General features: G+C 39.9%; 1 protein-coding gene across 2 annotated transcripts in view; it reads right to left on the bottom strand.

Annotated features, from left to right (window-relative positions):
- sema3aa (sema domain, immunoglobulin domain (Ig), short basic domain, secreted, (semaphorin) 3Aa) overlaps positions 1-16,019 on the bottom strand; it is a 185,539-nt gene that overhangs the window by 34,584 nt on the left and 134,936 nt on the right. For both annotated transcript variants that reach the window (XM_061959488.2, XM_061959487.2), the window contains one exon: positions 2,850-3,010. In XM_061959488.2, coding sequence (XP_061815472.1) covers positions 2,850-3,008 — 159 coding nt within the window. In that variant the 5' untranslated portion in view covers positions 3,009-3,010. The remainder of the gene's footprint in view (positions 1-2,849; positions 3,011-16,019) is intronic.

The following is a 16,019-nucleotide window of genomic DNA, read 5'->3' as shown; positions in this document are numbered from 1 at the left end:
CTATTTGGTGAAATTATTTTTTAAATATTTTTTTTAATCAAACTTGCAATTTTGCAACTAATTGTGCTGTGAATACTGAAAGTATTGATGATTACAAAGCCTGGGAATATCTGTATCACATGTATGCTGGCATGTTTTCCAAAGCATCTTGACCACAGCACATGGAACCACAGATCACCAGTAGGGGCGTCCTGAACTACAAACTAGTTCCCCCGCGACAGCACGGCTCGAGGGTCAAAAAGAAAGTGTTTGCGTTAATCGCCAGATAAAAAAATTTGTGCCGTTATTGAAATGTACGGTAACACGTTATTATCGCGTTAAAGGGGAACATTATCACCAGACCTATGTAAGCGTCAATATATACCTTGATGTTGCAGAAAAAAGACCATTTATTTTTTTAACCGATTTCCGAACTCTAAATGGGTGAATTTTGGCGAATTAAACGCCTTTCTATTATTCGCTCTCGGAGCGATGACGTCACAACGTGACGTCACATCGGGAAGCAATCCGCCATTTTCTCAAGCACATTACAAACACCGAGTCAAATCAGCTCTGTTATTTTCCGTTTTTTCGACTGTTTTCCGTACCTTGGAGACATCATGCCTCGTCGGTCTGTTGTCGGAGGGTGTAACAACACGAACAGGGACGGATTCAAGTTGCACCAGTGGCCCAAAGATGCGAAAGTGACAAGAAATTGGACGTTTGTTCCGCACACTTTACCGACAAAAGCTATGCTACGACAGAGATGGCAAGAATGTGTGGATATCCTGCGACACTCAAAGCAGATGCATTTCCAACGATAAAGTCAAAGAAATCTGCGGCCAGACCCCCATTGAATCTGCCGGAGTGTGTGAGCAATTCAGGGAAAAAGGACCTCGGTAGCACGGCAAGCAATGGCGGCAGTTTGTTCCCGCAGACGAGCGAGCTAAACCCCCTGGATGTCTTGGCTCACACCGTCCCTTATGCCACCGAAGATGATCAAGAGAAGAATATCGACTCTAGCTTCCCTGGCCTGCTGACATCAACTCCAAAACTGGACAGATCAGCTTTCAGGAAAAGAGAGCGGATGAGGGTATGTCTACAGAATATATTACTTGATGAAAATTGGGCTGTCTGCACTCTCAAAGTGCATGTTGTTGCCAAATATATTTCATATGCTGTAAAGCTAGTTCATAGTTGTTAGTTTCCTTTAATGCCAAACAAACACATACCAATCGTTGGTTAGAAGGCGATCGCCAAATTCGTCCTCGCTTTCTCCCGTGTCGCTGGCTGTCGTGTCGTTTTCGTCGGTTTCGCTTGCATACGGTTCAAACCGATATGGCTCAATAGCTTCAGTTTCTTCTTCAATTTCGTTTTCGCTACCTGCCTCCACACTACAACCATCCGTTTCAATACATGCGTAATCTGTTGAATCGCTTAAGCCGCTGAAATCCGAGTCTGAATCCGAGCTAATGTCGCTATAGCTTGCTGTTCTATGCGCCATGTTTGTTTGTGTTGGCATCACTGTGTGACGTCACAGGAAAAAGGACGGGTGTATATAACGATGGTTAAATTCAGGCACTTTGAAGCTTTTTTGAGGGATATTGCGTGATGGGTAAAATTTTGAAAAAAACTTCGAAAAATAAAATAAGCCACTGGGAACTGATTTTTAATGGTTTTAATCCTTCTGAAATTGTGTTAATGTTCCCCTTTAACTTTGACAGCCCTAATATATATACTGTATATATAGAGGGCAGCACGGTGGTACAGAGGTTAGTGCATGTGCCTTACAATATGAAGGTCCTGGGTTCTCTGTGGAGTTTGCATGTTCTCCCCGTGACTGTGTAGGTTCCCTCCGGGTACTCCGGCTTCCTCCCACCTCCAAAGACATGCACCTGGGGATAAGTTGATTGGCAACACTAAATTGGCCCTAGTGTGTGAATGTGAGTGTGAATGTTGTCTGTCTATCTGTGTTGGCCCTGTGATGAGGTGGCGACTTGTCCAGGGTGTACCCCGCCTACCGCCCGAATACAGCTGAGATAGGCTCCAGCACCCCCCCGACCCCAAAAGGGACAAGCGGTAGAACATGGACGAATGGATGGATGTATATATAGATATATATCTATTATATAAAACATAGTTGACGCAGGGGTAGATCTTGCTTTGGTTTTTGGCTGAGACCTGGGGTCTTGGGCTTGAAAAGGTTGGTGACCACTGATCTCGTGCAATACCTTCTATTATGAATGAACACATTCATTTCATTCAAAACGGAAGAAGAAAACACAAATTGGCAATAAAAACACATTTTTGTCTGCAAAATGCTGCTAAGGGTGAAATGGTGATAAATATCCACAGATGTTGCCCCAAAGCATTTACTGGTACCTTCTCCTGTGCTGCTCACGGCTAGTAGAGGGCTTATTTGTGCAATATCTTTGGTTTGATATGATGTGCTGTGATGTTTTAAGCAGTGGTTTTTGCATTCACTTGCAATTCCTAGAAGACAATTCTTAGTCATGTCCATGTGTGAACGTGTCACCATCGCCTAATTCTAGTCTTGTATCCTGGAGATCAGCTCAGTCGAGAATCTGCATTGCAAATGTCAGGCTGCCTACTTTGCATGTTTGGAGATTAATCACTGCTTTTTCATTGAAATGATGCCGAGATGAGGACAGACAGTGAAAGAAGTAGCTTGAGTCTGCACAGGGACTGTGATTTTTTTAATCTTTCTGCAGCCTGCAGGCCAGAATGAGGCCGCATTGTCTGCTGGAAGAGGATGTATCTGGTCAAAAGGATGGACTGATGAAAATATGGACAGTCCTGATGAAGAAGAAGAAGATGCCTCAACTTAAAGCGCAGCTGTTTGGTTTTACCTGTTTGTGGTCCCTGTTGATGTTGACCAGGTCAAAGGAGAAGACGTGGTCCTCGGCGCCCACCAGGAGTCGTCCTCGCTCCTCGTCCAGGAGGAAGGTGTCGTAGCCAGAACTGTTAGCAACGCCGCCGAAGTTGACCAGGTTGCTGGACTCCAGCATCTCTGAAATGACAAAATATGATCTTAAATTCCAAAAAAACTGTTTTGTTTTATTTCGCCTTTCCTTGCGTTTTTATGGGGGTTTTTTACACACAGATCAGACAGGTGTAGCGTGAGACATGTACAGTGAACACAGCACGTCCCAATCAGGGACACGCGCGGCGCCAGTCTGTTCATCTGTGTGATTGGCTGAATAATTCATGCTGCATCCTTGTGAGGATGTGTGTGTGCGTGCGTGTGTGTCCTATTATGTAAATGAAGACAAAGGGAAGCATGACTGAATGTGTGCGCGTCTTAAACACAGCTTTGTCCATCCGAGCGTGACAGTACAAGTGCAGCTCGTGCACAGCATGTGGCCCCTAATTGACATTTAATTAGAAAAGATGAGGCTCACTAAGCCTGCACATTATTGTATTAACAAAGAATTATGTAGAAACTAAATTAATCTGAAAACAAACTACAGTCACGTAGTGTGTATCTTTAACCTTTTACACCACACCTCTTGAAGTACTTACATTACTACATTTCAACATTGCAAGGATTGATATGAATGTTGTGAATGCTTCATAAAACTTTATTTTGTGATGGTATATCACGTATTAATTGCATATTATAGCAAATACATGCACAGTTTTCAAGTTTGCGTCTTCACTCTATGATATATTTTTGGGGGAGTTTTTTCTTTAAATCGAAAGTATTCTCAGAATTGATGGCCTAAATTAAGCAATTTCAAGCATAAACATTGCTAAAGGAATGTATTATAGAAATACTACGTAGTATTGGCCACAATATGAGACCAAACCAATCAGAGGCATGCCGTTCAGTATTGTGGCCCCTGATTGGCTCAGCCTCAGACAGCATAACTAACTAAATTGGATTGAAAAATGTAAAATTGACTCTGTGGTAATTATGTCATGCTTAGAGGGCAGTTAAAATGTCTTATCAATTTTTTACGCCCTAACTTTAAAAAATAAAAATAAAAAATCGGAATACTTCCTATACTTCGCGAAAATTCATCTAACATGGTCAGGCCCGGAACCAATTGACAGATTATTGTATCTGCACAAAATAGTGAAATTACATAAATATTAAACAAGTCTTGTTCCTAATCTTATTTTTAAATACAAAAAGACATGTTGGTCCATTTCATGTATATTTAATGTTCAGTTAAAGAAAATAAGCACATATTTTCACTTATTTTGCACATTATGTTGTTCTTTATATATATATATATATATATATATATACATAAATACATACATATATACATACATATATATATATATATATATATATATATATATATATATATATATATATATATATATATACATACATATATATACACAAGTATATACATATTTACATATATATATATATCTACAGTATATGAAACAGAGAAGAAAGAGTTGTATGTCAAAGCCTGTGTACATGTTTGAATAAACTAAACTGACTTAAACTAAACTACTGCATCATTGATTGCATATTGTTGCTAAAATGTCTATATGTCCCAATGCAATATTTCAAATGTTTTGGAATTTTATCCCAACTGTATCTCCACATTCTGCTTTTTTCATTCTATATTTTTCCATCTTATATAAGAGCAAAATTATTTTTATGAAAGTACAAATTTGCATACTACAAAAAAACAAAAACTGGTACTCTCTGCAGTTGAGTCAATATAAAATACCTCCAATGCCCACAGGGACAATTTATTTTCTTTTTGCATCAAAGATAAGTAAAACATGAAGATACATGTTTTTCACAAGGCAATATCATAACTGATGAATCAGCTCTTTATTGATTGTTCTGTGTTAAATATTCTATTTCCTCATAGCGACGCTTCCTATTGGTAACCAAATGTGGCTCCTGACCCACTGAAGCGGTTATGCAAATGAAGACGGACGCTCTCAAATATGAAATTGTACTCGGCTCACTTCATGTGCTTTTTATTTGCTCTTGACATCATCCATCGTCGTCATTGTCATCATCAGTGTCCGCACACGGACACACAACACATGGAAGAGCAGCACACACATACATATATTAATACACACACACACACTGGGTTGTGATGTGATTGACGGGCCGCTATAGGAGCCATCTGTGGAAGATCTTGGACATCTGTGTCCACATATAAGAGGAGGAAAAGATGGAGGAGGTGGCTGACGACCACGTCGCCCCACCTATCGAGTATTCTGAGCGGGAGCGACCGTCACCCCATAAAGGTGCTCGCAGCTCATCTGCTGAGGACTGGGTGGGTGGGTGTATGTTTAAGGGGAGCTGGGGGGGCATGAATGGTGTGTGTGAGGGTCTGTACTTCACCACAGATGGCTTGAGCGTATGTGTGTGGGCTTGTGTGGCTTTTTCTCCCACAATGGACATTCCACTATGCTACAATGGAGTCGAAGGACATTGTCATCATTGACACACACACACACACACATGCGCACACACAGGAAATGAGTCGGAGAGAGGAAGCAAGGAAATGCTATTTCCAGTCAACAGAACACGAGGAGGTCGTCTTACGTTTCAATCGCTGTGAAAGATGCGGCAGGAAGTCAAGGTTTGGATGCTGAGCGGACTTAACATGAGGTATAAATGCACAATACAATGGGGTCAGTGTCTTCAGAAATACATACATTAATCGTAGATACAATCACAATATCTAAAGTAAATATCATACTGACTCAAATATAAGATGCAATTCTTGACTGTCATCAGTGACTAGTCGACTTAAAAAGTTGTGCAACCCCTCGCCGCTTAGACATACGTTAAGTGTCCTTAACTGAACAATACTGCAGTCTAAAAAAAGCACATTTGTCAATATAAACACGTATTAAATAACTATAGTTGCATATTACTTACACATACAAAGTCTCCAAGGCAGAAGCGTATTAGAAAGTATCCAGTAACAAACGTGTCCCCCATCATTCAGCTTACTGCGTCATGACCTTAACCATTACCACTCCACTTCAACTTAAAGACAGCTCAAGTCCATTCCAGATGGTTAATAATACACAGGTTAGTGTTTTTCATATGCCATTGTTCTCTGTTTGACTAATTTCACTTGATCAAACCTTTTTTTAACATTCAACACTACAAAATAATACAAGTACCGTATTTTCCGGACTATAAGGCGCACTTAACATCCTTTTTTTCCCTCAAAACCTGACAGTGCGCTTTATAACCCGGTGCGCCTAATGTAAGGAATACGTTTGGTTGAGCTTACCCACCTCGAAGCTATTTTATTTGGTACATGGTGTCATGATAAGTGTGACCAGTAGATGGCAGTCAAACATAAGAGATAAGTGTAGGCTGCACTATGATGGCAATATGACTCAAGTAAACAACACCAACATGTTTTATGTTCCATTGAAAATATAGAATATTACACACGGCGCTCAAAAATCTATCAAAGTGTTTTACTACGACTTTGGTAAGCTATGGAGCTGCACCGCTTGAAGGATTGTCGGCGCATTAAACATACGAGTATTATTATAGTGTGTGTATAAGGTAAGACATATTGTCTGGCGTTTTGTTTCGCAATATTATGCAAAAGCAACTTTTCTTCCCTTCTGGTACCTGCTGATCTGTATTTGGGATCTGCATGAATCCTGGAAAATTGCGCGAGTCCGCCTTTGTCAAAGGTGAGCCACGTAAATAAGACCGCCCACAAAACGGCGCATCCGGAAGCGACTGTCAGAAAGCGGCTTGAAGATGATCTGTAAAACATAATCTATGCAACATTTTGACCAAAGAACCACCATTACATGTTATGTAGACCACAAGGAAGTATTTTCAATTTAGAAAAAAAAAAAAAAATATATATATATGTCTCCTTTAATGCGCCCTATAATCCGGTGTGCCTTATATATGAAAAAAGATCCAAATAGACCATTCATCGGCCGTGCGCCTTATAATCCGGTGCGCCCTATGGTCCGGAAGATACAGTATGTACGATTCCTGCTGATATTGTATCAGGATCAATATCAGTATTGGCCAAAGCTCAGTGCTCCCATATATCATATCGGAAGTGAAAAAGTTGTAAGGGAACATAGCTTGCACTGCAAACTCAAGAGAGGGGTTTCTAATCTTGTGGTACTGTAATTACATGAGGGGACCAACATTTTCGAAACACCTCTCAGTGTGATAAAAAGAAAACACACGCGCGCACAGACACACACACACACTGGGGAGCCTTATCACGGGTGGGATCTACTGCGGTTTTGCAGGATGTGAGTAGGGGGTAAGTGGGGCGTGCTCGCCTCACGACCTCCAACCTAAACATGGACACGCTTGCTGAGCGACGTGAACACACCCACACTCACAAGCACGCATCCACACAGATCATTGCACAACTTGCACAAAAACACCTGGAGCATCTTTCTTATACAAAGTTGCGTTAATACACGTCTCACAACCATGCAAACACACCTGAAAACACACACACACAGAGACTTGTGATCCAATCAGTGTTTCTGCTTATGCGGCACAAACTATTGGAGCAGTGAGCGCACACTCAGCAGCCACCATCTTTCACACACACACACACACACACACACTACAACACAAAAAGCAACATGCAAGTTATTTTTCTCTATTGTCCTATAAAAACACACGCGCTTCATTCAAGAGTGCAAAACAATTATATAAAATTGTGTGTGTGCGTGAGTGTGTGTGCACGCGGACGACCCTCCATTTGTCAAACAGGCGGACGTCAAGAGACGCCTACACGTGCCAGCAGAATGAAAGAGAGGTGAATGAAATTATTTCATTACATTTTTCTTCTTTTAGATGCAAGAGGGCCACAGCTGTGTATGTGTGTGTGTGTGTGTGTGTGTGTGTGTGTGTGTGTGTGTGTGTGTGTGTGTGTGTGTGTGTGTGTGTGTGTGTGAGCGTGTGTGTGTGTGATGCACAAAAGGTGAAAATTTGAAAAGTGAGATGCAACAGATGGCTAATGGAACACTTTCCACGTCGCATATACAGTACTGCATAGTACAGTACATATACAGTAGAGAGCACTGTTATTTCCTGCCTTCCATAGTGCATGACATCACATGTACTACAAAGGACGACAATGAAGAGAAAAATACTTCGTACGCAAACACAATAGTTAGTTTACGAAAAAGTACAGAATCTTAATACAATATTGTGTGAATTCAGTTGCAATGTAATTACGTTACAATAGCTCAAATAGAACTGCGTCGTATGCCTTCATGGAAGTGAGGGTTCCAACAGCAGCAAGACAGTATACAGTATATAAGACAGTAGGAGCAAAAGTGACAAAGCACAAAGTAAAAATGGGTAGAAATAAAAATAGAACAAAAACAGCAATAGATTTTTTTTTTTTCTGAGCAAAAATAAATTGTGATAAAATATATATTATAATAAATTTTAATTATTTGTCCCAATATTATCTCACAATTAAGCATTTTACTTGTTGAAGACACAACAAATTCCCTTCTTGTCTCTCATGGACACACACTGCACGACATTAAGACCGCAGAATAGAGACACGCGGCAGACTTACACACACACACATGCATCCACAAAAAATATACGCCACAATCACATACCCCACCCCCCATCAAACGCCCTTGACGCGAATCCCTTATGGGTGATGGACGGATGGGCAGCGCCTGAAGAGCTGCAGCCTGCCACCGTGGCCCCCACTCCCTCCCCTCTGTTGCAAGTCTCGAGTTGTATGTTGTAATATGTATATGTGCTTTGCTTTGGAGGTTTTTTCCCACTCCAGACTGGGCCCCCTTAGGAGCCCAGTCTAGATTGTATTTTTTTACTCATCCTCCCCCAGCGTTGACCTTTTTCCCCATCTTTTACGGGGCGCCCCATCAGCGTTCCTGTTCTCTAACCCTGTACACTGTTTGTTTGTCTAATCTTGAACGGGTTTGTGCTGAAAACAAATTTCCGTTGTACTTGTGCAATGACAATAAAGACCTACCTACCTACCTACCTATACCTTCCTCCCATAAATTTCTTCAGTTTACCCACATTATTAGGCTTTAATTCACATAAAATTTAAATGATTTGTTGCAAAATTATGACTCCATTTTCACACTTTACTATTGCCCTGTAATATTTTGACTTTGCTGTAATAGATAATGCTGTAATATTCTGACAATGTATGGGCGGCATGGCAAGATGATAGAAGATGGTAGAGAGGGTGTCAACAAACTTAAAGGTTCCTGGTACAAATCCAGCTTCCTCCATCCGTTGTGTCCTTGGGCTACCCACTTTACCCACTTTTCTCCCAGTGCCGCTCACACTGGTGTACAAATGTGAATGAATGTTTGGTGGTGGTCACAGAGGCGCACATTGGCAGCCACGCTTCCGTCAGTCTACCTCAGGGCAGCTGTGGCTACACATGTAGCTTCCCACCATCGATATATAAATGTGGAGTGAATGAATGATTGATTTCTAAAAAGATGCTTTATACATCTAATCTATTTTTGATAGTTGCATATATTGCATATGCATATATTTTATAGTTGCATATTACTTACACAAACAAAGTACTCAAGGTACAAGAGTATTAGAAAGTATCCAGTAACAAGTGTGTCCGCATCTTTCAATTTACTGTATCCTGAGCTTAACAATAACCACTCCACCTCAACTTAAAGATGACATAAGTCCATTCCAGACAGTTAATAATAAATAGGTTAGTGTTTTTCATATCTAATATTGTTCTGTTTGACTAATAACACTTGATCAAACCTTTTCTAACATTCCACACTCAAAATGAATAAAAATCTCTAAGATTCCTGCTGCTAGTGTAATGGATCAATATCCATATCAACCAATACTCAAGTATTTTATTGGTATCATATCGGAAGTAAAAAAGTTGTGTAATCCTACTTCATTCACATTACATTCAAGCAGTGTTGGGACTAACGCGTTACTTTGTAACGCGTTACTGTAACACTGCTAGTTTCGGCGGTAACTAGTATTCTAACGCGTTCTTTTTTATATTCAGTAACTCAGTTACCGTTATTACATGATGCGTTACTGCGTTATTTTACGTTATTTTTTATGTAGTATCGGCTAGAAACAGAAGATCTGAGTGTGTTTTATTGGAGCGCTGCGGTGTCGTCCTGATTCTTCTTGTGTCACAAGCCGGAGAAGAGAGACGCGCGCTCTGTGTGTGTCTGTGTGTGGGGAGGGGAGGGGGAAGGGGAGGAAGGGACGGAGGGGGCGTGTCTGTGTTTACTGACAACACATCATGGCTGAGCCGCAGTCCAGTTTCTTAACATGGAGATATTCTCACTACTTTTATTTTGTCGAGCACAAAGAAAAGAACATTGTAGTCAAATGTAAGTTGTGTCTTGGATCAAAGATCCCATCTACATAAAACAGCAATTCAAATCTGCTGAAACAGCTACAAAAGCAACATGCTTCGACGAAGCTAGTAAAGTGAGACACAGACTCCGATGCCACTTCACTTAGGCTTTGTGTATGTCATGTGTGCCTTCCTTGGGTGAAGCCAGCTTTACAGCTATGTTGTGACATGTTGTTATTATGCTGTTTGTTACTTATGTATGTTATGTAGCAGCTATTTATAATAGTTTTGTCAATTTGTTCTGGCCCCCAAAAAATTGGCCCTTTGAAACATATCTTTGTCTTTGTGTGTTGTATGCAGACCACATTGCTTAGCAGAGTTCAGTGATGCAAATGCATGTCAAGTTGATCAACAGATTGTATTATTCTCCAGTGCAATAACAGTACTGAAATGAAGGCTAAAAGGGCATTGATGGGAGCTTTAAAAAAAAAAAAGAAGAAAAAAAGAAGTAACTAAATAGTTACTTTTTACAGTAACACATTACTTTTTGGTGTAAGTAACTGAGTTCGTTTTGAAATAAAGTAACTAGTAACTGTAACTAGTAGACTGGTTTTCAGTAATTAACCCAACACTGCATTCAAGTGATTTGTTCTAATATTATATGACTTGCCATTTCCACTCTCCGAACACAATGATGATAACTCACTGATCGTTCCATATCTAACATACTATATCGAAGTGTGGGATCGTGCATGTTAAACATATTTAAGTCCAATCTTCGTTCTGCAGAAAAGAGCAGAAGGAATCATTACTGGAAATGCATACATGGAACCCACAAACCCAATATTCAAACAATTAAATGTATTAAAATTTCATGAACTGGCAAGAGTACAATATCCTAAAAATCATGTACAAAAGCACATGCAACAATTCCACCAAACAACGTTCAAAACAGATCTGTAAAAAGAGAAAGTAATTATAATCTGAAAGGAACTGAGATCTTTAATACATCTACATTTAGAACAGTGATAATGGAAATAAGTATGTCAATCAGAGGTGTTAGTTTATGGAACAAACTTGATAGTGGAATAAAACAATGTACTGTACATCTCTTTCTGCATTAAAAACAAATTAAAAATCAGGATGATGAAAAGATATGACAGAGTAGAAATATTTCTTCATTATTGGTTTAATTGTTGTAAAATGAAAATATGGCTTTGTAGTCACCAACATTGAATGTCATTTGTTGTATTCATAAAAATAGGGGGCAGATATTATCTTTTTGCTCCTTTTCATTCATCCACCCATCTATTTTCTACCACTTGTCCCTCTCTGGTCGCAGAGGGTGCTGGAGACTATCCCAGCTGCACTCGTGTGGAAGGCGGGGAACATACCTGGACAAGTCGCCACCTCATCACAGGGCCAACACAGATAGACAGACAACATTCACACTCACATTCACACACTAGGGACCATTTAGTGTTGATATCACCCTATCCCCAGGTGCATGTCTTTGGAGGTGGGAAGAAGCCGGAGTACCCGGAGGGAACCCACGCAGTCACGGGGAGAACATGCAAACTCCACACAGAAAGACCTCGAGCCCAGGAATTGTACCCAGGACCTTTGTGTTGTGAGGCATATTTTATGAATGAAATAAATACATTAACTGAACTGAACAATATGTTATGATTTAATTTTCAGTGTTACTATTACTACTTTGTACGTCAAGCCACAAGAAAAACTTTTAATACATTTGGAGGCAAAGTGCATCCCGCTGTCCAGTGACAATGCAATACTTCGAGACCTCCACCCCAGATCACACCTCACTCCTACCCACTTCTCCAAAGTGGGCTGGCTCACGGTGGAGGACTGAGTAAAACAACTTGCACTGAGCCTAGTCTATAAAATCCGATACACCTCCCTGATACCGAAGTACATGTCAAACTACTTCCTTAACGTAAATGACCGCCATAACCACAACACCAGGGGGAGCTCCACTAACCACGTTAAACCCAGATTCCGATCTAACAAAGGTCTTAACTCATTCTCCTTCTATGCCACATCAATATGGAATGCACTCCCAACAGGTGTAAAAGAAAGGTCATCTCTATCCTCCTTCAAAACCGCACTAAAAGAACACCTCCAGGCAACTTCAACCCTAAACTAACACCCTCCCCCTTCCACATCCCACCTCCCCGGATTGTAAATAATCAAATGTAAATAATCAAATGTAGATACTTGTTATTATGCTTTCTGATCTCTCTCTCTCTCTCTATGTCCACTACTTGCTGTACATATCCTACAAAGTCAGACCTACACTGTTACAATGTCCATTTCTCTGATGATGCAATTGTTGATGACTGAAGTGTTGATATCAACCAAACATAACCCCCCCTCCATATCCCACACCCCGGACTGTAAATAATGTAAATAATTCAATGTATATACTCTGACGATTAACTTGTGTGATGACTGTATTATGATGTTAGTATATATATGATAGTATATATTTGTACCATGAATCGATTTAAGTGGACGCCGACTTAAACAAGTTGAAAAACTTATTCGGGTGTTACCATTTAGTGGTCAATTGTACGGAATATGTACTGTACTGTGCAGTCTACTAATAAAAGTCTCAATCAATCAAACAATGACAGAGTCCACATGTAGCATAGTGTTCACCTACATATACAATCTCTTATATAATGGGCCACATTAAACGCACACACACACACACACACACACACACACACACACACACACACACACACACACACACACACACACACACACACACACACACACACACACACACACACACAGTCCCATTCACTCTGGTGATTGAGGTCAAAGGATGTGAGGAAAAAAGGGAGTTGGCGCGCAAAAAGTCAACCGTCAGGCGTGATTTGAGCTTTATGAAAACAAAGATGTGCACTTTTTCCACGTTTGCTTTGGCGCGTCAATCCCTCCGTCTTTCACCTCAAGCCCCGCCCTTTCCTTTCTTCTCCGTGTGTGGCGAGGCGTGGGCTATTTTTTGTAATTCCGGCCACAAAACACAGGTGTCGAAGAAAAGCCATGGAAAATGTGCGCGGCGTGCTCCACAATGTGTTCAAATATTATCCTAAGCCCAAGGATATCCAACGTTCTCCTCCCTCTCAGGGGCTTTCTTCTTCTTCTTCCTTCTATGAGCACAGTAGCAGGTGTGGGCCGGTTGCCGTGGCGACCGTCTGAACAACACAACCATGCCAGGTATCGATACAACAGTTTGCTCTTTAATGACACTTCAAAGTGACAACTGGCGGCCATCTTCCAGTCAAAAGCAGCATTATAGTTTTACATATTTCATTTAGCAGTCAGTGCAAAGGAGTGTGTCGAATGTCACCATCATCTGTCTCACTCAGCCTAAACGCTACGCTCTGTCGTCGCCACTTAGCATTCCTGCGGCCCCTCGAGAGAGAAGGTCAAAGTGCGCTCCAAGTGAAGAAACAGGTACTTTGCAAAAAAGGAATTATTATATATATATGTAATAATTAATCACAATATAAAACGAGTTACAGTGTTCCCTCGCTATACTTCACTAACTTCAGTACCTATTGAAGTTTTATGAGAAACTTAAGTAGGTTTTATAGTGTATGAAGTGTTTTAAGAGCAAGTGTTAATACGTGTCAAAGGTTTGAAGAAAGAGACAAATAATTTACAAATTACAGACCTGTCTCTTTACTGCCACAATTTTCTAAAATCATTGAAAAATTATTCAACAACAGATTGGACAAAATCATGAATAAAAGTGAAACACTCACAGAGAATCAATACGGCTGATATTTCAACATCGATTATAATAATCAAAATAACAAAGGAACTATAGATGGTAAACAATATGCAGCTGCAGCATTTATGGATCTAACAAAAGCATTTGATACAATTAATCATAATGTTTTGATCAACAAACTACAAAGGTATGGAATCAGAGGATTGGTCTTGAACCAGATAATGAGCTGCTTATCCAACAGGAAGCAATACATGAAGTTAGGCCAACATACATCAATAGAGCTGAATATATCTTGTGGTGTACCCAAGGGATCAATATTTGGACCAAAATGGTTTACCGTATTTCCTTGAATTAGCGCCGGGGCGGTAATTAATTTAAAACCTCTTCTCACTCCGGCGCTTACCAAAGGCATGCGGTAAATGTAAGCATGCGCTAATTATTTTAAAACCTCTTCTCACTCCGGCGCTTACCAAAGGCATGCGGTAAATTTAGGCCTGCGCTTATAAATTTGAGTGTGATGTAAGGATACCATCATGAAAAGCACATTTAATAAAAAAAACGTTATTATGGTCTTTCCTTTACTTATAAATGAAGTCCATGCACCGCTCCTTCTGAACAAAAGCATCGATAACTTGTTTATAGAAGTCTTCCTGATCTTTCTTCAGTTTTAAAAGTCTTTCTGTCTCGATGGAGATCTTCCTTTAATTATTACCTCCTGCTTCGATTGAAAGTCCAGTTTAGAAAACTGTTTTATTTTAGATATGTAATCCTCCATGTTAAAAGTGCAAGCGAGAGGAAAAAATAAACGATCGCTGCTAACTGTTGCTGCTTGTTGTCACTTCTTCTGCAGCCGAATAGTCGCAAGAAGGATCACTAGCGCCCTCTACCACCAGGAGGCGGGAGTCATTTAATGACTCATATTTGACACACGCAGCTACGGTATATTAATAAAACATAGTTGCTTACTGTTCTTTTTAGCATATTCAATAGCTTGGACCTTAAATCCTACTGAATAGCTCTTTATCTTCTTCCCTTTATGCGATTTTAAATTATTGAAATCAGCTTCCTCCATTTTGAAAATGATGACAGGTGAAGTGTCACTCGTGACGTGACGAGTTTGACCCAGCGGAAATTCTAGGCATATGCTAATTATTTTGTGAAACGAGTTTGACCCGGCGGGAATTCTAGACATGCGCTAATAAAAATAATATTTTGCGAAACGAGTTTGACCCGGCAGTATTGCTAAGCATGCGCTAATTATTTTGCGAAACGAGTTTGACCCGGCGGTAATTCTAGGCAGGCGCATACTATATACCCGGCGGCAATTCAAGGAAATACGGTATTCCCTATATAAACGATATTGCTAAGGTTACAAAGGACTTAAAGTAAGTTTTAATCGCAGACGTTTTGTTCAGGAGAGAACACACAGACGCTAATACAAATAACAGAAAAAAAATTAACAAATTAAAAAGATGGTTTGACAAAAACAGACTATCTTTGGATCTCAGTAAAACTAAAATAATGATATTTGGTAACAGTAGAAGGGAAAGTCCAACACAAATACAAATACAAATAGACACAGTAGACATTGAAAGGGTAAAATAAATTCTATTTTTGGGAGTAATAATCTCATACACAACATAAGGTAGCAAGAAATATTTCAATAATGAAAAAAGCAAAATATGTTCTGGACCAAAAATAACTACATATTCTTTACTGCTCGCGAGTGTTACCATATCTGAGTTATTGTGTAGAAATATGAGGAAACAACTACAAAAGTAGATTCTATTCACTAACCGTATTACAAAAAAGATCAGTTAGAATAATACATAATGTTGGATATAGACAACATACAAACCCTTTATTTAGTGAATCGAAAATATTGAAATTCAAATACTCGGTGCATTTGCAAACAGCTAAAATGATGTACAAAGCAAACTATAACC

This window comes from Nerophis lumbriciformis, linkage group LG05 (assembly GCF_033978685.3).
Source record: "Nerophis lumbriciformis linkage group LG05, RoL_Nlum_v2.1, whole genome shotgun sequence".
Lineage (NCBI taxonomy): Eukaryota > Metazoa > Chordata > Actinopteri > Syngnathiformes > Syngnathidae > Nerophis > Nerophis lumbriciformis.
The sequence above is the reverse complement of the archived record's forward strand: the minus strand, read 5'-3'. Positions and strand labels throughout refer to the sequence as shown.